The sequence below is a fragment of the Martes martes genome (genome assembly GCF_963455335.1).
Source record: "Martes martes genome assembly, chromosome: 4".
Taxonomy (NCBI): domain Eukaryota; kingdom Metazoa; phylum Chordata; class Mammalia; order Carnivora; family Mustelidae; genus Martes; species Martes martes.
The window spans coordinates 9,181,776-9,205,739 of record NC_137891.1 but is presented as its reverse complement, the minus strand read 5'-3'; the positions used below and the strand labels follow the sequence as shown (position 1 = coordinate 9,205,739).

The 23,964-nt window shown below is 41.3% G+C and overlaps 1 protein-coding gene across 1 annotated transcript in view; it reads right to left on the bottom strand.

Annotated features, from left to right (window-relative positions):
- Positions 1-23,964, bottom strand: part of DNAAF11 (dynein axonemal assembly factor 11) — a gene marked incomplete at its 5' end in the record, with an annotated part of 64,090 nt that overhangs the window by 19,798 nt on the left and 20,328 nt on the right. The window contains 5 exons of the mRNA XM_080800194.1: positions 8,595-8,690; positions 9,820-9,889; positions 13,586-13,651; positions 19,299-19,376; positions 22,122-22,313. Coding sequence (XP_080656320.1) covers positions 8,595-8,690; positions 9,820-9,889; positions 13,586-13,651; positions 19,299-19,376; positions 22,122-22,313 — 502 coding nt within the window. The remainder of the gene's footprint in view (positions 1-8,594; positions 8,691-9,819; positions 9,890-13,585; positions 13,652-19,298; positions 19,377-22,121; positions 22,314-23,964) is intronic.

The following is a 23,964-nucleotide window of genomic DNA, read 5'->3' as shown; positions in this document are numbered from 1 at the left end:
GACCCGATGATCAACCGACTGCTAGATCTTCTAAGGATTAGCTGGCTTCTTACACACCTTACTCCTAGGTTACACTCCTTCAGAGTCATAATCTAAGTGAGTGTGGTTTACTGGACTCCCTATGAATGGACTTGGACTTTTTTCTTCTCACCCCTGTGTGGTCATTGAAAGACATTTCTTTTGGATCAGTGGATAGTAACCATACATTATCATATTGGTATTACACCATTAATATGTTTAAAATAAGTAGTCCATCTTCCTAAATTTTGCTCAGCGTGATTATTGTTCCCAATTACTGTGTTGTTAATCAGCAGATGCTGTAGCTCTAGATGTCACTTAAAGTCATAAGCTGAGATGAAATTAACATAGGAAATGAGTATACATAGAGAAGAGAAGGGGTTTAGTAACATGGAGGTGACTAGAGATCTCAAAGAGATGTTTCCATGGAAGGGCGGTAGGGGGGATGAATGCCTAGTTGGAGCTGGTATTAGACATTATGAGGAAAGAATTAAAGCTACAAATATATATCTGTTACATGAGTCTTGCTGTAAAGCAGATGAGGGCACTAACTAGAGGGAGATGTTTGTCTTTTTTGTTTTGTTTTGTTTTAAAGAAGGAAGATGTATTAGCATGTTTCCTTTTTTTTTTAATTTAATTTTTCAGTGTTCCAAGATTCATTATTTATGTATCACACCCAGTGCTCCATGCAATATGAGCCCTTCTTAATACCCACCAACAGGCTAACTCACCCCTCTACCCGCCTCCCTTCCAAAACCCTCAGTTTGTTTCTTAGAGTCCACAGTTTCTCATGGTTCATCTCCCTCTCATGTTTCCCCCAATTCACTTTTCCTTCCTTCTCTTAATGTCCTCCATGTTATTCCTTATGCTCCACAAGTAAGTGAAACCATATAATTGACTTTCTCTGCTTCACTTATTTCACTCAGCATTAACTCCTCCAGTCCATCCATGTTGATACAAAAGTTGGGTATTCATCCTTTCTGATGGCTGCATAATATTCCATTGTATATATGGACCATATCTTCTTTATCCATTCTTCTGTTGAAGGGCATCTTGGCTCTTTCCACATTTCGGCGATTGTGGCCATTGTTGCTATGAACTTGGGGCACATATGGCCCTTCTTTTCACTGCATCTGTATCTTTGGGGTAAATACCTAGTAGTGCAATTGCAGGGTCATAGGGTAGCTCTATTTTTAATTTCTAAAAGAATTTCCACAATGTTTTCCAAAGTGACTACACCAATTTGCATTCCTCCCGGTAGTGTAAGAGGGGAACCCTCTCTACACATCCTCTCCAAAACTTGTTGTTTCCTGTCCTGTTAATTTTGGCATTCTAACTGATATAAGGTGGTATCTCAATGTGGTTTTGATTTAAAGCTCCCTGATGGCTAGAGATGATGAACATTTTTTTCATGTGTCTGTTAGCCATTTGTATGTCTTCTTTGGAGAAGTGTCTGTTCATGTCTTCTGCCCATTTTCTGATGTAATTATCTGTTTTTTTGAGTGTTGAGTTTGAGGAGTTCTTTATAGATCTTGGATATCAGCCCTTTGTCTGTAGTGTCATTTGCAAATATCTTCTCCCATTCCGTGGGTTGCCTCTTTGTTTTGTTGACTGTTTCCTTTGCTGTGCAGAAGCTTTTGATCTTGATGAAGTCCCAAAAGTTCATTTTTGCTTTTGTTTCCTTTGCCTTTGGAGACATGTATTGAAAGAAGTTGCTGTGGCCAATGTCAAAGAGGTTACTGCCTATGTTCTCCTCTAGGATTTTGATAGATTCCTGCCTCACATTGAGGTCTTTTATCCATTTCGAGTTTATCTTTGTGTATGGTGTAAGAGAATGGTTGAGTTTCATTCTTCTATACATAGCTGTCCAATTTTACCAGCACCATTTATTGAAGAGACTGTCTTTTTTTCACTGTATATTTTCTCACATAAGATGCAGAAAGGGGAAATTCAATGAACAAATAGAAAGAAGGGAAAATCGTCAAAGAGAAAAAAAGAAGGTCTTCCAAGAGCTAGGGGAAATGGGATCCTACACATAATTGGAGAATGGGGATAGATCACAGACAGCTGGTTCATGAATCAGGAAGACTGAGGAGACCAAGGAAGGGAAGATGTGATGGCTGGAGTGTGTAGAAATGATCTTTTCTTGCTCCTGTTTATTCCATGTTGGAAGTTTGAGAAATGAGATGAGGATAAGAAATAATGTTCCAAAAAAGTAGAAGAATGGATGGAACAGGAAAACCTAGCAAGATGAGCATAGCGCCCTCACTGCAGACCCACTTGAACTTAATAATCAGAGAATAAAAGTGAGTTTATATTGGGTATATCATAAGTACATTTGGGTAGAGAGAAAGTACTGAGAAATATGTGTCCAACCAATAAGGAGAAGGGAGTCTGAGGCTGTTTTTTTAGGATTGTGGTCTGTAATATTGACCTTAATATGTGACCTTCACCTCCAGGGCTCAATACACCAGAATCAAGGAAGATGTTCACCAACTGAAGCTGTAAATATAATTTGCTGTTCAGTTCAGATAGCAACTTCCTTAATCTCAGTTAATTATTCTGAAAAAAACCCCCAAAGGAAATCATGAAGCGTATTCTTGGAGTGCTCCTGTAACTTGTCAACTGAGAGTCTAGATGGGAGTTTAATTTAATGACTTGAAGCAAGCTTCTCAGTGAATACAAAATTTCAGTTAAATCTTGTTAAGCTGGACTGTAATGAGATCATATGCCAGATATTCCCAGGCTGATTGTGGTGGTAAGATTGTTTATGTATGTATAACTTAGTCTGACCACACATTTAAGAAGACATATTGAAAACCAAGCATACACCCATAGAAAATGTGATGGGGAATAATTCTGCTCAAAATAGGATGAGAACAAAATGTATGGTACCTAAAAATAAACCTCAGAAAATATGTAGCAGTTCTGGAGAGAAAACTTCCAAAAATAAAAACACAAACACAAACTTCTGAGGGACATAAAGTAAGAATAATAAGTGGAAAAACATACATTATTGAAAAATATAGTTTTGATTATGTAAATACATGAATTCATTCCCATAACAATCTATAAATTCAATGAAATCTCAATACTAAAAATGTTGACTAAAAGAGGGAGGAATACTATTAATTAATGCAACATCAGTCACCAATAACAATGAGTAACATGAATTAACAGTAAACAGGAATGCAGTGTGTTATGTTCCAAGCTCTTCTAACATATGTGAAGATTATATGTTGATTTAGATAATCCTCAAAATAACCTTTTGTGGTATGAATTACTACTAATATCATTTTATGGACAGGGTGTCTGAGGCACAGAAGGATTAATAATAATAATTAATACAACTCTTGAGTAGAAGTACCAGGGTTTAACCTGGGTTCTCTGGCTCCAGAGCCCCTTCCCTTAATCACTCACCCCGCTTCTAAATTTCAATGACAACAAAAATCCCAACAGCATTTTTGGAAGCAGAATTAGATAAAATTTTTATTTTTTTAAGATTTTATTTATTTATTTTAGAAAGAGAAAGCAAGCATGTGCGATCAGGGGAGGAACAGAGGGAGAGGGAGAGAGAGACTCTCTAGCAGATTCCCTGCTGAGTGCAGGGCCTGATCCCATGACCCTGAGATCATGACTTAAGCTGAAATCAAAAGCTGGACAACTCAACCAACTGAGCCGCCCGAGCACCTTGAAATTATTTTAAAGTTAACCTGGAATAATATGCATGGAAAAGTAATGAGGAAATGGCTGGGGGAGAGAATAATCAGGGAGGAGATTCATGTTCCAAATGCTAAAATGGATTTTAAAGATGCTTTCAAGGTATTCACTCATTAAACAAAAACTTACTGAACGCCTTCTCTTTGCCAGATTCTGCTCTAGGTGCCAGTGATGGAGTACTGACAAGAACACGCAAAAACTCCTGTCCTCATGAAATTTAGATTCTTGTTGTGGGAAAGAGACAAAGAAACAGAAAAATATAAAGGCTGTTACAGGTTGTGATACATTCTATGAAGAAAAATCCAGTAGCACCAGGGATAGAGAATGCTGGGGTAGAGGAGGAGATGCTTTCTAAATATGGGAGTCAGAAAAGACTCCATTGATAAGATGACACTTGAACAGAAACATGGAAAAGTTGAGAAATCAAACCATGAGGTATCTGGGGAAATGGCATTCCAACAGAGGGGACAACAAGTACAAAGGTCCTGGGGTAGAAGGAGGCTTGCCATATTTGTAAAACAGTGAGGAAGCCAAGGTGGCTGGAATAACTGGAAGGTGAAGTGGAAGAAGATGATGTCAGAAGGATAATGGCAGGGGGAGGTTATCAGGACATTTTGCCTTTACCTCTGAATGAAATGGGAAATGTTACTTGGTCTGATTTACATAGATTATAAAATGATCATTCTGGCTGCTGTGTTGAAAAAGGAATTACTAACTCTTCTCCAAAAGGAATTCTTCTCCAAATTCTTCTCCAAAAAGGAATTACTAACTTTTCTCCAAAATCGAGTGAGTTCCTGGTTGATAGATGACACCCAGGGGCCATGTTTCTTGACTGGATACATCTAATGTGATAAGAGGCCACACACACTGGAATTGAGATTCTCTCCACCACTCACTCCCCAGAGCTAAGACTAGTGAATAAAACAGTGTCAGCAGCTACAAAGAAATGCCACCAGACGATGGAACAGGACTGAGAAAAACATGATGAAACAGAATGTCCCCTACTCCACTGTTACCTGGGGAGTTGATCTTCTATTTAATGCCTGATGCTACCCTTCTGAGAGAGCCAGCGTATGTCCTCATCCACTATCCCACTCATTAGTGCTGGCTGAGACATCAACCCTTGAAGTCATAGTGGAGGAGGTAGAGTTGGGGATGGCATTCTGGGAGACACAGTACTCACAAGTTAGAGCCTGAGATGATGGGTGGAGCCCGAGGAATTCTAGCAGCATGCTAGGGATTGTGATATTTGTGTATTAATTACATCAATCCATAGGATATGGACTCAGTGGCAGATGTTGGGAAGCATCTGGCATTGTAGATAGCATGAGGGGAAAGCCTCTTGGAAATGTGGAGCTGAGCTGAGAGAACCCTTTGGCATGTCAGTAGCAGAAAATGTCACCATGGCCCCTGTGGTAGGGGGCAGATTTGGTGAAACTTGCCTAAAAACACTGGGTCTGCATGGATCCAGCCTCATTTAGGAGTAAGAAAGGAGAAAAAAAAACACACCAGTTTGACATCTATGACAAAATGCTGAAGGAGGTGTGTAATAAGAAATATCTTAGCACTTTTAGATTCAATTCTAAATGTTATGTCCTTGGAAAATGTATACAAAGCTCATTCTTGAACTTCCAAATAAACACACTAGAATCATCACAGCACAGACACAATCAAACAGGTCAGCTCTTTGCAGTGTTCTTTACAAACATTATCACAAAATGGGACAACTAAATATCAAATCTGATCTTTTCATTCATTTAGAATATCTGAATATTAAAAACTACTGAAGGGCCACAGTAGAGATTTCTGGAAGTACTGGGTTATTAATATGTTAAGTATTAGCAATGCTGTTTTATGAACAAATCAAAATTGTACTGAAGTGTTTACCTGATTTTTAAAAATGCTTTAAAATTCCAAGATGCTGCCTCAATAATTATATAATGCAGGCCAGACTCCACAATTCTACAGTAAGTGAGAAGCCTGGACATATAAATAGCTCAGTGGTTTGAACTTCAGTACTTCAAAAGTTTCTGTCTTTAGGAATTATGAAGATGTTAATTTTCAGTAACACATACTTTTAATAATAATCATAAATAAAATTAATGTTTTGGCTTTTTTAAGAAAAAGTTTTTGTTCTTTGAACTTTATAGTCCTTGCAAATATCTAAATCATAAATGAAAACCAACTAATTTGGGACAAGAAATTATTCTCCAAAGGTTGTTTTCACTATCTTTGAGTTTCAGGTGTGCAATTTAGTGATTCAATAGTTAAAATCCCAGAGGAGAACACAGGCAGTAACCTCTGACATTGGCCAGAGCAACTTCTTACTAGACACATCTCCTTACTAGAGGCAAGGGAAACAACAGCAAAAATAAACTATTGGGACTTCATCAAAATAAAAAGCTTTTGCGCTACAAAGGAAACCATCAACAAAACTCAAAGGCAACCTACAGAATGGGAGAAGATATTTGCAAATGACATATCCGATAAAGGGTTAGTATCCAATATGTATGTACATATACATATAAATAAAACTTGTAAAACTCAACATGCCTAAAACAAACACTCCAATTAAAAAATGGGCAGAAGACAAGAACAGGCATTTCTCCAAAGAGGACATCCAGATGGCCCACAGACACATGAAAAGATGCTCAACATCACTTACCTTCATGGAAATGCAAATCAAAACTACAATGAGATATCGCCTCACACCTGACAGGATGATTAAAGTCAACAGCACAGGAAACAACAGGTGTTGGTGAGGATGTGGAGAAACCCAAGAGGGTTCCCCTATCTACATTTTTAAAGTGATAATGATGGGATGCCTGGGTGGCTCAGTGGTTAAGCACCTGCCTTCAGCTCAGATCATAATTCCGGGGTCCTGGGATCGAGTTCCACATCAGGTTCCCTGCTCAGCGGGGAACCTGCTTCTCCCTCTGCCTGCCGCTCCCCCAGCTTGTGCTCTCTCACTCTCTGACAAATAAATAAAATCTTAAAAATAAAGTGAGGGGCACCTGGGTGGCTCAGTGGGTTAAAGCCTCTGCCTTCAGCTCAGGTCATGATCCCAGGGTCCTGGGATCGAGCCCCGCACCTGGCTTCTCTGCTCAGCGGGGCGCCTGCTTCCTCCTCTCTCTCTGTCTGCCTCTCTGCCTACTTGTGATCTCTGTCTGTCAAATAAATAAATAAAATCTTTAAAAAAAATAAATGTGAGAATGATAGCAATATATAAAGGAATGACAAAAGGAAATAATTTAATAATTAATAATTTAAATGAAATGACAGAGCTAACATCAATGTTACTTTAGCATAGTAGTCTAAAATCTTAAAAATATGTACCTCTAAGGGAAAATGTTATTATAGTTTATTACTGAGAAAAAAAAAGTAGAACCATTCTGAGTTCTTCTATGTAAATGATCTCATTTTCAACCACACACTTCCAGAATTTTTTCTTTAATGAGCTGTTTTTTATACTTTTTACGTGTATTTAACATGACAAATTTAGAAAGATACAAAAACAAAAAGGATAATGGAAATAGAAGGCTGTTTGTATTTAAAAGATTCATGAGCAGGGACAGAGGAGGCTTTCTCATCAATCGCCTGGCACCCCGCAGAAGGCGCATAAATCATAGATCTTGATTTTCTTTTAGGAAATAACAGTTATCATTTAATCTTTGGTGTCTTCGTTAGAATAGAAGTTTCAAAAAAACAAGAGAGATCGCTGATCATAGTGTCATACAAACATGTCTATCAAAGTACCTGGGTAATTAAGTTATCTCTTCTACTCCCCTATAGGCTATTCTAATTAGCATGCAACCACTTCCTTAATTCACTGTAGTCACCAAGGACAATGTGATTCTGACCGTTGTGTTTGTTATTTTACTGCCTGACAGCAAATTGTATTTGCTGTTTTATTGACTTGGACTAAAAATACATTATTGATTACCCATAATCAATCTGTTACAAATCTGGCTATGGGAAAAGGAAGAATTAATAAATCATTATAGAAACTTATTGGTTAATCAAGTTTATTCTCAGTGGCAGACACCCCTGCCCCTGTTCTCCTGTTCTCCTGCAAGAGCAGAGCCTCATTTGACCGCTTCTCTACTCGTGCCCTTTGAAACCTGAGTGCTGGGGCAAAGCTGACCCCAGCCCAGGTCATGGAACGAGACAACAGTAACCAAATATAAAATAATAGAAACCAAACAAAATACTACCATCCCTTTGGCCAGATATTGGTTTCATTGCCTAAGGTTAAGCTAATCAAGACTTAATTGGGTGTGTCAGCTAAATTGGCTAATTAGTGCAGAGGAACTTCCATTCCATAGTGATGGGAAAGCCTGCCTCTCTGTCTTTCCCTGACTCTCCGATTGTCTGTCTTCGTGCAAGGTAAGGACGAGTAAGCATGCCAGCCCAGTGGCTACTCGTGCTCCTCTCAGGAAGGAAGCCAGCTAACATATTGGAAAGGCCCCGACCCTCCCCTGCCTTCTCATGTCTGTTATAAGAGATGAAACACTTCTTTATGGTCAAAAGTACCGATCCCCGTGTAATAGATGTGCTGGTGGTACCTGCCCCACTTGGAAGAACAATGGGACCTACACACCCCAACTCCCCACAACACTCTGGCTCCAGACGCAAGAACCACTGGTGGGGTGACGGCAGGATGAGCCCCCAGAGGTCCCACCTGCGTCCTAGTCTCAGCTCTCTGTTCACTCAAGTCCTGGTTCTCCTGCCTGTGCCGAGGTGAGTAGATTTTCTGGTTGTTTCAACCAAAAGAAGTCTTATTCACCCTGACAGGTCAAGTTCCTTCAGGAACCAATATCTCCAGACCTGAAATTGATCCAAGTGACCTTGCCTACCTTGGGCATGCAGATCACCAAATGCCCTGTCGTCTGAGATCGTCTGGCAGTACTGCTGTCAGGCTTGACTTCTGCAGGAAGGACAAGCTGGAATGGCTGAAAATAAACAAGAAGCGTCCCAGAGAGGGAGGGCATATTACACGAGAGGGTTACTTCAAAAGGTATTTTCAGTACCAGTTCAAGATTCTCCATTCCATTTTTTAAAAATATTTTTTATTTATTTATTTGACAGACAGAGATCACAAGTAGGCAGAGAGGCAGACAGAGAGAGAGGAGGAAGCAGGCTCCCTGCTGAGCAGAGAGCTCGATGCGGGACTCGATCCCAGGACCCTGGGATCATGACCCGAGCCGAAGGCAGAGGCTTTAACCCACTGAGCCACCCAGGTGCCCCTCTCCATTCCATTTTTTAAAAAACATGCTTAGACTTAGTAGAAAAAAAAATAATGTCTGGGTGATGCTTGATATGCATGAACTATTTAACCTATTTTAATAAGTGGTCCAAAGAACAGTCATCAATCACAGTGAAACAGTCACTGGTCCATTTATGTTAACATGGCTAATAATGAAGAATTTATAGATAAAACTTCTTGTCATAAACCATCAAATATTTCTACTTTAAAGCCTTCATATGACTCCTATGAATGCTCATAATCAGCAAAAAATACTATTTCAGGGCACTGGGGTGACTCAGTCAGTTAAGCGTCCTAGTCTTGATTTTGGCTCAGGTCATGATCTCAGGGTTGTGAGATTGAGTCCCACATTGGGTTCCATGCTGGGTGTGGAGCCTGCTTAAAATTCTCTCTCTCTCTTTCCCTCTGCCCCTCCCCTCTGCTTGTTTTCTCTCTCTTAAAAAAAATACTATGTCAAAAATAATAAAATTACAGTTGCATAAATGAAATCACTCACAATTTAAAGTGGGTATATGATTTGTATCTAAGTCCAAGCACAGGCTATCACACATATAACCACCTTATCAGCTCTGAAAGAAGTACTAACACAATAGATACAAATTTAAAATGTTAATTTTATGGAGCTACACAGTGGTTTTAGTCAACAACTAATCTTGCTGTATACCATTCTCACTGTGTAAAATCATGTGTGAAAAACAGCTCTCTGATTGGGCTTCTTTTCTTCTCTTTTCATATTATGTTAACAATTTTCAAGGCGACCTAGCTTAGTTTGAGGCTTGGCTTTTGAAACTAACAGTCCACCACATCATGCTCACCTTTCCTTTGACCATGACCCGGACATGAGTCGGCTGTACATCAACATCGATTAAAGAGGTGTCCATGTACCTGCAACACGAAATATACCAAATCTTACCATTTTCAAAAACATTAAGTTAAAAGAAGTGCAAATAAAAACGACCATTTCCGGGATCATTTTAAATAAAATAAGCTTCCAATTTCCCTGCTCAACAGGTCTTAAGTCTTACATTAATCCCTAAACCAAAGGAAATTCAATATATCAGCAATTTCATTTTTAGACCCACAAGTACTCTTGGCATTGATTGCCCCTAACCTAAAAATATCTGCGGCCTGAAACACCAGAGGTTTGCAAAAAACAGCTTGCCATGTTCTTTCATGAATATTTTATTTTAAGCCCCTACGCCTGACATGAATAGCCAGGAACGCTGAATCCACGGCGCTTGGGGCCTGCAACCAGCCGCTCCTGCTTCCTGAGCTGTTCTCCCTCCCCTGCAGCTGTTCTGTCTGGAAGACTAGGTCTGCTTCTCCCGGTGAAGCCCCCTCCTGCTGAACAAGCACAGCCTTCCATCTATGGCTGCGGTCCCAGGATCGGGGTGACAGTTCTCCTCGACTTGAGGAACGAGTGAAAGAGTCAGGCTTCATCTCGCTTGTTTAGACAAATAATCAGACATTGTAGAGTTATATACATTTAACAATACTGATCGTGAACATAAGCAAACGCAGGGATGATTCAAAACTCACACACATTAAGGCAGGTAGAATGAGACCAGGGCTACAGGCACAGGCTTTAGTCCCACGGACTGTGAGGAAGGGTCTGCACCCCCTCCTGCTCCCTGGACCACATTCCTCAACTGCTCTAAGCCCAGGTTCTTCATCTGGAAAAGAGGATGCCAAGTGCCTGTCCTCTAAGATTGCTGGGAAGACGCAGGCTGAGTGCCTAGTGCAGAGTTGGGGTGAACACAGCATGGTTCTATTTTATTTAATAGCAATTCCTGTAAGAGTAAAAAGCATAGGCAAGGTTTCTTAAAACCTCATGTTGAGTATCTACTCTGTTAATGGATCAAATCTTCTTGCCCACACGTAGAGCTGCCTAAAGTGTTCATCTGCCCCTACATGCAAGGTCTTGGCCTGTGCTGGTTTCCTCCACCTGAAATAATCTTCTTCTGGTTCTCTGCAGAGACCACTGCTTTTCACCCTTCAAATGTCAGCTCATGTCACCAGCTTCAGTGACCATCCCCAACACTGCCGACCACCAGACTGTGCACACCGTTGGTCTCCGCTCCTGAACTCTGGCCCTTCCTGTACAGGATGCTTCCCTCTTTGAAATTACTTATTAGATGTTTGCCTGTTTATTGTCTGTCTCCCCACAGGGCCATAAGCTCTAGGACAGCAGAGACTTTGTTCAGAACCTGCCTGTTACTGTCTCCCCATGCCTGGTACATAGTAGGTATTCTATAGATATTTGCTGGATAAAGACAGGAAATGTATATGAATGAATGAATGAATGAACTTCATTTTCATACATCCATGTTCCAATGAAACTGACAAGGAATTTTAGTGTCATTAGTTCAGACAGAATCATGGAAAGGGAAGGATTTTACTACCTAGACAGGAGAAATCTCACCACTCCTTGAAAAAGTACATGATGGGGGATGGGGAAAGTTTTCATGTGAGGACTGAACATGAAGGAACCAAGAGAGCTACAAAGAGAAAGGGGTACACATTCATTAAGCTCTGGAAATACAGCCTAAACACCAAAAGGACTTAGAAGGATGAAACAGAATGTTTAATGAAACACAACAGAGAGGGAGCTTAGGTTGCTGCAGGGACAGAGGACTAGGGATCAGCTGGAGAAGAGCCAGAAGCCTTTTAAAGGCAGGTGGGCTGGCAGCGCCGGAGGGCAGAAGACTTAACAGGAGGTGTAACAGGGTGTCTCAGCATGAGGAAGAAGGAACATACTAGGAACTAGTCCTTCCTCACAAGAGCCAGAGGTCGAAACAACCAAATGTCATGTACTGGCGAATGGATGTACAGAAATGTGGTCCAGCCACACAATGGAACATTACTCAGCCACAAACAGGAAGGACATTCTGGCATGCTACGACACAGACAGACCCCAAATACTTGACACAGAGGCATAAGTGATTCCACTTATATGAAGTACCAGGAATTGGCAAGTCTACAGAGACAGAAGGCAGACTCGTGGTTTCCAAGGGGAAGGGAAATGGGTGTGGGTTTCCTTTCTGTGGTGATGAAAAAGTCCTGCGGCTTGGTGTTGGCAAGGCAGCACAGCCTGGTGAAGTCACTACGTGCCACCAAATCTCGTCCACTTGAAATGGCTGACCTGGTGAATTTTAAGTGACATGTATTTTACTACAATTAAAAAAACAAAGAGTTGGCCCTTGGCCTATTGAGTACACTTTCTGGCTCCTCTGATTACTGTGTTTACTCTTACAAGATTCACCCTCCAGGGGCGCCTGGGTGGCTCAGTGGGTTAAAGCCTCTGCCTTTGGTTCAGGTCATGATCCCAGGGTCCTGGGATCGAGCCCCACATCAGGCTCTCTGCTCAGCAGGGAGCCTGCTTCCCCCTCTCTCTGTCTCGGCCTGCCTCTCTGCCTCTATGTCTGTCAAATAAATAAATAAAATCTTTAAAAAAAAAAAAAAAGATTCACCCTCTGGAAATTTACTCCCTTCTAGATAATTTCAGGATAACAATCCCTCTGTTCTTCATAAAATGTCCACTGGGTTTACTGGGAGATTAGATAAGATAGATCACACAAAGAAGGGCCTCGAAAGAGAAGGGACCTTATTATCATTCATGCTTGTAAATGTCCTCTGGCTCCCATGATAGGCATTCATTCATTCGTCACTCCAGCATTCATTCATTCCTGAGCTCACAGCACTCCAGGTGTGAGGCATTGGTGTTGGCACTGGAAAGACAAGGAGGGAGGAACAAACAAAACAAAGTTCCCGCCTTGCCCACACATTTTTTTAAAAATACAAGTAAATATATTGTTGGTCACGTAGAAATCAAAAAGCAGGAGGGGTGGAAGGAAGTGCTGGCGCAGGGATAGGAGCTGTCTTAGATCAGGTAGTGAGCAGAGGCCCGCAGAAAATGAGGCAGCAAGCCTTGTGGACGCCTAGCGTGAAGGCCCACAGGCAGAAGAATGCGTGGGAGCAAAGTCCCAAGGCACTGGTGGGCCCCAAAGAGTTGGAGAATTAGAAAGACTCCATAAGTGGTCACTGAAGTCCGAAGCAAGAAGGACAGTGAGCCAAAATCTAAAATCCTCAAGGAATGAGGCAGGGTAGGACACAGCTGGGGAAAAAGTTGTCTGCTAGAGATAAAGAAGCTGCAGGCTGTACCCGTAGGTCTCTAAGGTGGGACTGGAAGGTGGGGGGCACCACCTGATGCTCACTATTATATCAAAGTGTTTTGGAAAAAAGAAAGAGAACATAAAAGTACAGTGGCAGTACTGAGAGCCGAGGGGGTCTGCGGTATCAGCATTAGGAAGCAGCAAAGCTCTGAGAATTATTTAAACTCTGCCTTAGAAGAAGAGATCACAGAGTTCTTAGCCCTGGGATTGTGGGTTTATTTACTTCTGCTTTTGTTTTCATTTTTACACTATTTAAAATTACAGTATGTTCTCGGTCTTAAAAAAAGAAGGACGTCTTCATTTGGCAAACAAAACTCCATTTCAAAATACTTCAGAACTCAAGAGATGGCACTGAGTACGAAAACAGAAAGAAATGACATTAAATAAATCCATAATAAAATGTCCTTACCTATAGACAGCAAGGTCCAAGATGATCTGGTTACGTTTTTCATCGTCTTTCAAGGAGAAGTCAAGTCTAAGGAGCAATCCATTTGAGGGGAAGAAAGATGATGTCTTTAGCAATATTGTATAGATAACCCATTCCATTATCAAAAGTAAACTTGGTAATAATTATATAATAATCTCCAATGACAAAGTATTTTTGGTAGGTGAACAATAAAATGTCTACGTTATTTAAAAAATTCAACAGAAACCTATAATATATTCACAAATTATTTGTTTACATTGTTAATGTGTGAGAATCCTAAGGTAAATAACAAAAAAATTAGCATTGGTGCAGACACAGAGACATCTGGTGGTTAAAGCTTTCTTTTCTATTTCATTCAAGTTTGTTAGAAGCAAGCTAAAACACTGCAATTATTTATGGGGAAGTAAATGTTGTATTTGCTTCCCTGTATCCAGCATTCTATCCCTTTGGTTTGTTTCTTTTTTTTCTTTTCTTTTCTTTTTTTTAGATTTTATTTATTTTAAAGAGAGAGAGAGAGAGAGAGAGAGCATGAGCAAGTGAGCATGAGCAGGGGAAGAGCAGAGGGAGAGGGGAAGTAGACTCCACGCTGAGTCCAGAGCCCAGTGTAGGGCTCAATCCCAGGGCCTGAGATCATGACCTGAGCGGAAATCAAGCTTCAGACGCTTAACTGACTGAGTCACCCAGGCGCCCCATCCCTTCTGTTTTAAATAGTCCTGTCTTCCTTCTTTCTCCTTGCAATCTTTCTTTCTCTCCTTTCATTGTTGACCTTTGCGTCGCCCTGGAAAATGCTGAGACACTGCCCATGATCTATCACCTCCATACAGATGATGAAACAAAGGTTCAGAAAGGTTGACTCAGCTGGGAAAGAGGCCATATGACCCTGGAGAGGCAGGATTTCAAAGTCCTACCTCTGGGGCGCTTGGGTGGCTCAGTTAGTTAAGTGTCTGCCCTTGGCTCAGGTTATGATCCCAGGGTCCTGGGATCGAACTCCTCATCAGGCTCCTTGCTCCAGCGGGGAGTCTGCTTCTCCTTCTCCCTCCCCATCTCCCTGCTGCTCTACCTGTTTGTGCTCAATCAAATAAATAAATAAAATCTTAAAAAAAAAAAGTCTTTTAACTTTCAACTTCCTAGGTATAACTTCCATAGTGACAACATACCATTCAGAATTATTTGGTTGATTTATTTTGAGCACCCCACTTGTCGTACTATTCCATAAAATACATAATCCAATAATATTAAAGAATGTACGCTAAATTGTTTGGAACGATTTAGCCGTCAGCAGAATGTCTGTGTGTGGCCGTCCCTCTCGGTGCTTTCAACAACCCAGCCATGCAGGACTCCTTCAGTGGCTCAAATGACCCATGCATTTGTGATCTCATCTCAGAAGCTCTCTCGTGTGTTGGCTCCTCTGACTTGATTGCTTATTCCCCAATTGTCCAGCAGCCAACTTGAACTCTCCCTTCATATATCACTGGAAAGGTAATTTCAGAGAGTTTTTCTACGGCAGAGATTGCTATTCATTTCCTACGGTCCACTTCCCCTTTATCCATAGTAATAGGACCCCTGATTGTAATGAGGAACACGCCATGCAGAATAAAGACAACACTCTCCAGCCTCCCTTGCAGCTGGATATGGTCACGTGATTCAGCTCCACAAAGGAGAGCACTGTATGGTGCTCTCTAGGAATTTCCGTAAAGAGAGCAAGCGTGTGCCCTTTCCTCCCTCTCTTCATCTTCACCCAGCTGAACAAAGAGATTATAGGAGACCAAGAGAAGAGCCACAGAGACTACTTGGCAAACTGTTGTAACGGCAAGAGGCAGATGACAGGTTCTCAGATGGTGGGATGGAGTTAGTGAGAAGTGGTTGGATTCAGGTAATATTGAAGCAAGAGATCGTAGAGTCACTGATAAAATGCCAGAGAGAAGAATCAAGGATGGATCCAAGGTTTTTGGTCTTGCTAAATGGGGGGATGCTTGCTACTGAGTTGGAGAACACTGGGGGACAAGCATGGTATGAGAGAAATTGGTAGTGGGCGTGGGAATTAGGACTTCTGTTTCCGTCATGGTAAGATTATAATACCTATTTTACAGTCACATGGTGAGGACAAATAGCTAATTAAAAGTCCAAATCTTGAGTTCAGGGAAGAGATTGATCTGGTTCTAATGTAAAGAGAGTGTTTAAAGCCATGGAATTTGGTGAGAGTCCCACAGCGTCAAGGGGAAATAAGAAGGGAGCTGAGGAGTCCGCCTGGGAGCACTTACATACATCACAAAGAGAGTCCAGCAAAGCCTGTGAAGATGAGCAAGTAGGAAGGTCAAAGAGTCAGAAGCAAAGGGAAGAAACGGCTGGAAGAAGGAAGGTAATGACAGAGGTGCCTGAGAGACTCAAGTCATGATCTCAGGGTCCTGGGATGGAGCCCTGTGTCAGGCTCTGTGCTCAGTGGGGAGTCTGTTTGAGGATTCTCTCTCCTCCTCTTCCTCTGCCCCTCCCACCTCTCAAATAAATAAATAAACCTCTTTTTTGAAGATTTTATTTATTTATTTGATAGAGGGAGAGACAGCGAGAGAGGGAACACAAGCAGTGGGGTTGGGAGAGGGAGAAACAGGCTTCCTGCTGAACAGGGAGCCTGATGTGGGATCGATCCTAGGACCCTGTGATCATGACCTGAGCCACCCAGGTGCCCCTAAAATACATCAATCTTAAAAAAAAAATAAAGGTAGGTAATGATCAATTTGGTCAAATTTGCTGGGTCAAGTATGTAGAGCCTGAAATTTGAAATGATGTGACTGAACAGAAAAGCAATGAGAACACGGAACATGGAGACAATGTGAACACTGAACACAGAGATGATATAAACACAGAACACAGAAACAATGTGAACATACAAAACTGATGTGACTACAAAAGTTTTTAGGTGACAGAATATGCAGACGTGGTTTCAAGGACAGTGAAGTGAGGAGCTGGTGACTGAGTCCAGCATCTCCTTGGGGAACTCTGGCTACTAAGTGGGGACAGAGAAATAGGACGGTAGCTGCCAGGGGAGCTAGAGAAAGGGAGCTTTCTTGTTTTTTAGGATGGATGATATCACAGTGACTGTAAACTGATGAACAGAACTAGTAGGAGGGAGAGAAATGATACAGAAGAGAAGGGGGTCTTTGCAGAAGCAAGTCCTTGACAGGAAGAGAGGTGGGACCAGCATGCCTGCCGAGAGAGCGACTCAGGAGGGGAAGTTCACCCACTGCAGCAGGGGAACAGAGAATACGTGCTACACCCAGAGACACTGATAAATTGGATGAGAAAACTTCTAACTGCTTCTTTTTCTCTATGGAGTAAGAAATCCGTTCCCTACTTGGGACCACACAATGGAAGTAAGAAGGGAACAAAAGGGGTGAGAGCAGCCTATGGGAGATTGGAGAAGTGAATTACCCAACAAAACACAGTATGACCACCGGAAGTCCACTTGAGGTCCAGGGTAGTAGATTTCCAGTAAGACCAGCAAGTGAGCTGGGAGTTTTCCTCCAGGCATGCATGAGGGCAAGTTCAGGAAGGCATGTTTAATTTAAACGGGGTTGAGATGGGGAGGGAAGGAAAGAAGGACAAGAGAGTTGAAGATCCACGTCAAGAGCGAATCCCTGTGATGAACCATAAAACCACAGCAGAGTGACAGAAGGGCAGGATATGAGGGGCACGGGGCAGGCAGAAAACCAGGAGATGAAATGATTCTTGGTCTTCACGGGCCAGGTGATTACTGGAGTGCAGAGAGTTCCGAGGAGCATAGGGGATGGTGCCCAGTGGGACACTCAAGGGAAGATTCCAGAGGTGGAAGAGATACGGAAGACGGCAAATCTGAGAATAAAAGTGAATTGTGTGGCTGGACTGCAGGGGAGATGATGGCAGGGAGTGAGGTGGTAGAGGGCCGGAAAGGCCAAGGCTGGGGTGGGTGGTCTACATGGAGGGTGATCCCACGACTGACGATGGGAGGAAAGGCAGAGACGAAGACACTGGTCTGCGTGCAACAGTCTTCTGCAGTGAGTGGGGTGGAGGGATTGAGCAGAAGTAGTCCGTGACTGCAGAAGGACAAGGGTGGTATATCCAGATGGCCTGTGCTCCAAGGGGGCTGGGAATATTTGGGGAAGGGAAGAGAAATGGTCTGAAAGTGGCTAAGAGATACAACTTTCCTAGTGGTAGATGTCATAAGGAAGAACAAGGAGGGCAGCTGTAGAGGCAGAATCCTTAGTTTCCATTCACGAAAGAGGATAAAAGGCATGCTGAGAGAAAACGTTGAGGATAGAGGCTTTGCTGATGAGGCACGAGTTCCAGAGGGCATGGTAGCAGGGAAGGAGGGGTCAGGGAGGAAGAAGAGAATGAGGTGGACTGAGAGGTGTACAGAGCCATAAGGGAGGCTTTCTGGGAGGTGACGGATGACCCAGGAGGGGGAGGAAGGGTGACCATGGCAGGATGAAAGTAGGTGGTAGTAGGGGTAGGCGGTAGGTATTCAGTTCTTCACGGATCCCCCTAAATAGAGTTAGCAGTAGGGACAGGTAATGTGGTCAAGTGTGGTGTGAGGAGAGGTGGTCTCACCAGGGGCCCAGAGAGCTCTGAGTCTCCCTTAGGCCCTGCCATAGGCTGAAGGGAGACCGCCTTCCAACTAGATTTCTGAGCTCAATGAATGTGGACACCTGTCATCGTCACTGCCATATCCTCATGCCTGACATCGTGTCTTATGCTACATTAACTTCTGCAGGATAAAGAAAGGACGTGTTGTGTGGCAGATATAAGCTTGATCATGGAAGTCACTAGAACTGGGTTAGCATGAGCAAGCCAGACACACCATCCATTAGCTTGGGCACGTCGCTCCACCTCTCTCAAGCTCAGGTTTGTAATCCATGAAAAACAAATACTGCCTGTCACACAAGATTGCCAGGCAGATGGAATAAATGATGCCTGGGGATGACCAAGACAGTCCCTTCCTCCTGGTCCTGACATAGAAAATGAAAGGGAAACAAACAGCCTTTGAGCAATGAAATGAAGCCAACGAGATTTAGTCCAAAGGTTTTTTGGTCTGTATTTTGGCCACGAAAGGCTATTTATTTATTTACTTATTTATCTATCTATTTTTTATTTATTTATTGCCTTCTTTCTAGTTTTAACTTTTAAGACAGCCAGACAGGGTAGATATTATTATACCTGAGGATTTCTGGTTTGAATATTTTCCTTCTCTAATTAATGTCACTGAAGTATCTATATCAGATTCTTTCCTTAGCCCCCCAGTGCTTTGGAGACATGTCCCAGAGTGGAAAGCAGACACACACACAGGAGAGGTACCATAGTCCCAGCCAGCCTGTTCAGGGCGGAGCTTTAAACATCAATAAACACAAGAATAATTCACTTGGAATTTTCAGGCAGAAAACTGGATATGGTCCAAAGTTTCAGGGGACACATAAATAACTAGGATTTCCATATGTCAAGATCATGTTTGGAGTGCCAAGAAAATAAAATATAACATAATGTACTTGAAAACATCATAGATGCTCTGCTTTCAAATATACGCACAGTGACATTCTTATTAGGCTCATCAGGCTTGTTAAGAGCATTTAAGATACATTCTCAACACAGCAAACCTGCAAGTGAAAATCATCGTAACGACCACCACCAAATGTTATGCTTCTTACAGTATCTCTTTGGTCTCACATACTTGGGATCATTTACGTTCAAGGCCTTCCCATCTTTAGTGATCAAAATCCTGGGTGGTTTCACTTTCTTCTTCTTTTCACTTGGATTAGAGATGGATAGAACAAGGGGCAATGGGTAGAGAGAGAAATAAACAAAGAGAACGAAAAAGGAATATTTTTGTGAAACAGTTTAAGAAAAATTGATGAGGTATCTGTGAATACATCAACAATTCACTGTTATGAAGCCCATTCTTTTAATGTTATGCTGGGAATTGATAATCAAACCAGATTTCTGGATGATTGCATCTATATCTGTAAAGCAAAAATGTGACCAAGACAATTTGGCAAATAATTAAAAAGGGGGGGGGTGGTGGAATCCCTACTTTTTGTGAAATATCCATGAATATTTAAATTAGTCTACTTTATGCATGATTTACCCAGATAACTGTCAATTCTCCATTTGTGTATACAGCCTCTGCTTAAGTTAAAATGATCATTTTTAAAATGCCAAGTAGATTGTATTCTATAAAAGTAAAAATACCAATACATTAGAATCTATGTAAAAGGATGTTTATCATAGTCTTAGCAGTGGCAAAACCCTGGAACTATGATGAATGCCCATCAGTGGAGGAGTCATGGGCTCCACTGCGGTGTTCGTGCTATAAAAGAGTTTGCAGCTGTTAAAAAATGTGTTCGCTCTTTATCTACTGCTCAAAAAATTGATGGAAAATGTTGATGATGTATTTAGTGAGCACAAATTCATAAAATATAAGTCCATTTTTGTTTTGTTTTAAGGATTTTATTTATTTATTTGACAGAGAGAGACACAGCGAGAGAGAGAACACAAGCAGGGGGACTAGGAGAGGGAAAGCAGGCTTCCCGTGGAGCAGGGAGCCCGATGTGGGGCTGATCACAGGACACTGGGATCATGACCTGAGCCAAAGGCAGATGCTTAACGACTGAGCCACCCAGGTGCCCCTTCCTTTTTTTTTTTTTTTTAAAGATCCCAAGTCATACATTTGCAGAGATGATGTATACAATTGTAGAGGGTGGAGAAGGCTCTGGTGGGATTGACCCCAGCCTGTTAACACTTATTACCCAAAGAGGTACAGACAAGAGGAAATGAAATGGTTCAGAGAGGAAAGATCCATGGGATAGCATGAAAGAAAAGTACAGAGTGTAAGTTCTAGCTATTTAGTCATTACCAAAGAGATACACAAACTTCCTAAGGCGGATACGGACAAGCTCTGGAAGACCAGATGGAGAAATGTGTTTAGTAAACGGAACTGTAGGCATTTCTTTGCCTTGAATTTCTACTCTTTTAATACGGATTTTGTATCAGTTAACTTTATTTTAAAATGTAAATGTATGCACATTTTTCTGCATCTTAAACTGGGTCCCCAGGTCCAATAAGTTAATATGTCCATGCACTGCATTATTCTCCATGACCCAGGACAATTAAGGGACATCCAGGAGAGGCAAACATCTCAGGGACCAGGGGGACTGAGTACACTACCGCATACGATATGGAATGACTTGGATTTCTATCCAGTTTAGCTGTACTTTATTTTAGGCTGTTAGGGGGAGAAAAAAATGTTTCCTGGTTTCAGGCTCAATACAACATATTACACAATATACTCTACCATATATACATTTTATCTATGCACACATAAATAAATATGATGTGTATATATGCATGCACATTTCATATATGTTGGAAAGATAATACATATCATAAAAAACATGTCAAATTTTCATTCCAGAACTTTCTTAAGTCTGCAAAGTACTTTTACACATTGGCTCATATAATTGTCTTAACATAGCAGGGGAGTTAAGGCAGGGATGAGAATCCCTGTTTAGCAGATAAGGAAACAGATGAGAAGTTAGGTGATTCCCAGCATCACACAGACAGTAAGTGGCAGAGTCAGCACATGAGCCCACGTTTTCGGTTGTTATTCCAATGCTCTCCCCAAAGCATGGGGTGGCCTCTCTGTGTACGGACTACCACATTTTATAAACAGGCATTTGGGTAAAATTCAATTCTCATTTTGATACCTCCCTATCATCTAGCTAATGAACAAAATGGCATGAAAGCAGCAGTGATTGCTAATAGTCTTTTTAGGTTCTTGCTTTCAGTCGATAATCACAGGGAAAGACACTGCTCCACTCTCGTAACTGCCATGCAGACAGCGGTATATCAGAGTTAAATGATCCCATTCCCAGGCACAGGAATTAGAAGGATTTCCATAAGTGGCACATTTTACATACTAGGCCTGAGCAATGACATGAAATGACATAGAGCTTAGCTTTTAAAAAGCCTCTCTGAGAATAACAATTTAAGCATTCTAGCTTCTAACAAATCATCAAGCTATATCTAAACAATTCAGAAGTGAAAGCATACTGTAGAGTGTCTAAGAGAGTTGTATTAGGAAAATATAATGCCCAGTGAAACAAATTTCTAATTTTGCAAATTATAAGATGCAAAGGAACTTACCCCACAAACTGCCCTTTTTCTCTGTGGTGTGATAATCATTATCCCTAACCCGGGCCATATTTGCATTTGACTCACTGAAAGTTGTTAAAAAATTAAATACATCCAAACAAAACTACCGAAAATGCCATTATTCATGACATCCTAAGGAAGGGAGTCTGATATTAACAAATGTTAGTAGATACAATGCAACAGGGAGCTGAACTTAGAAGCAAAGTCAATGTGTGATGGCTAGCAAAGATAGAATGCAGTTAAGGAGCAAAACCATGTGCAGTCATGAAAATATAATCCCTAGGAGAGCACTGCACTCCTCAATGAGAGAGCACTCTCTCAATGATAGGAAAAAATGAAATACCTTAATTTTTCTTGGTCTTTCCGCTGTTTTTCCATATGCCTAAGTGTTTCCAATCGAGATTCAGGAGTAAACAAAGAGGGCTTGTTCCAGAATTCCAGGTCATCTTCACTGTCCTTGGACTTTTTTTGGTTGCATTCCCCTTCTTGTCCTTCTGGTGCCTGGACATGGCAGTTGCTCTCTCCTGAAAATGGGCTGGGAAATAACAAATAGATCCAGAGCATGTAAGACCCATACCGGGTGTCACGGAGTTTTGTGCTCAATACTGCCACTTAAATCTCTTACACATTTTTCGTAAGTTATCTTCTTACCTTTGAACGACAAAACATCTCTGAAAGAGTGCCTGTGTAAGCCAAGGTAGACAAAGGTACTGCCCCAAATGCGGTAAGCCCTTATCATCTAACACATGTCACACTGCAGTGACCAGACAGAAGGGCTCCCAGGCCTGGCTGATGTGAGTCACCTGGGGAGCCTTATGAAGAGTACAGATGTCTAGACTCCAGCCAGAAAGTCTATTCAATAGATGTGGACTTGGGCCCAGGAATCTGTGTTTTATGATATTTTGTAAGAGGCTCTGATGATCAGACAAACTCAGGGACCACTGGGCCTTCCCAATGACCCCACCTCCATTCTGGCACTCCTCAGTTCCATCCTCCACACTGCTCTCAGAGGAATCTTGCCAACAGACAAATTAGATCAGATTATGTCCAGGTTCTTTATTGATCCTCTATCTCCAAAATTGCCTAGTGGGATATATAGGCTCTTCCATGGTATGGCCTTTTATGGATCACTTCTGATGTCATAGCTTTAGATGGTAACAGTGCTGTGTTCTCTTTTTTATTCATGTTCTGTGGATTGTCAGAGAGTTAAATGATGTCTCTATATGACATCAAATGGGGCATATGGGTTATTTAACATTCATTCATTGTGGATTCAAGAAATATTTATTGAGCACCTTCTGTGTGCCAGGCACAGACAATGACACTATTTTCAGGAGATGCTACTCTAGCAGAGGAAAAATGACACAGTAAGCCCTGAGAGATTCTCTCCCCTCACCTTGACCTGCAACATACACTCTGTTTCAAAATGACATTACATAAAAAAAATCCACACTAAGCCTTCAGCACCAAGTATGGCAAACATTAAGTACTCATAAATGTTACATTTTATTGTTGGTACAGAAATGAGATGACATCAAAGTCTCATTTAGTTGACCTTCAGATAAGATACTATTTGAAGAAATGGACCAAAAACACTAGAGTGTGAAATTTAAACAGTATAAACAGAACACAGAGTAAGATTCTGCTTATACTTTGTTACACATTACAAAATGTAACTAGATAGTTTAATAAGCAAAATCATGCAAATTGCTGAAAACAAATGCTTTGCCATATGGCTATAGTTCTTTATGGTGTTGAAAAGCCAATCTATTAAGGGGATCTATAATATTCTCCAACATTCTAGGTAATCATCACTGAAATAATTGATTCTATTTTCAGTTAAAATAATTTGTTTTTGTTGGAAAGTGACTAATTGGTTCACTTTTATCTTTTGCAATGTAAAATAAAATAATAAACATAAAAATAATTGCACTTAAGAAAAACTATAGAAATATCAGCTAAAGAACTCAAGTCTCCAAAAGCAAAATGCATGTAAATGCACACAGCTGGGTGATGAAGCAGACCGAGTTCATTAGGATACGAACAAACAAAGTGCTCTTCAGCCACTTCCTTCAAAGCTGCACCCTCAGAACTCTCTTCCCACTCCTGAGCACATCCCACAGCCTGAAGTCCCTCCCAAGCACAGTCCCATCTCAGCTAAAGGTATTAAAGGCCTCCAGTTTAAA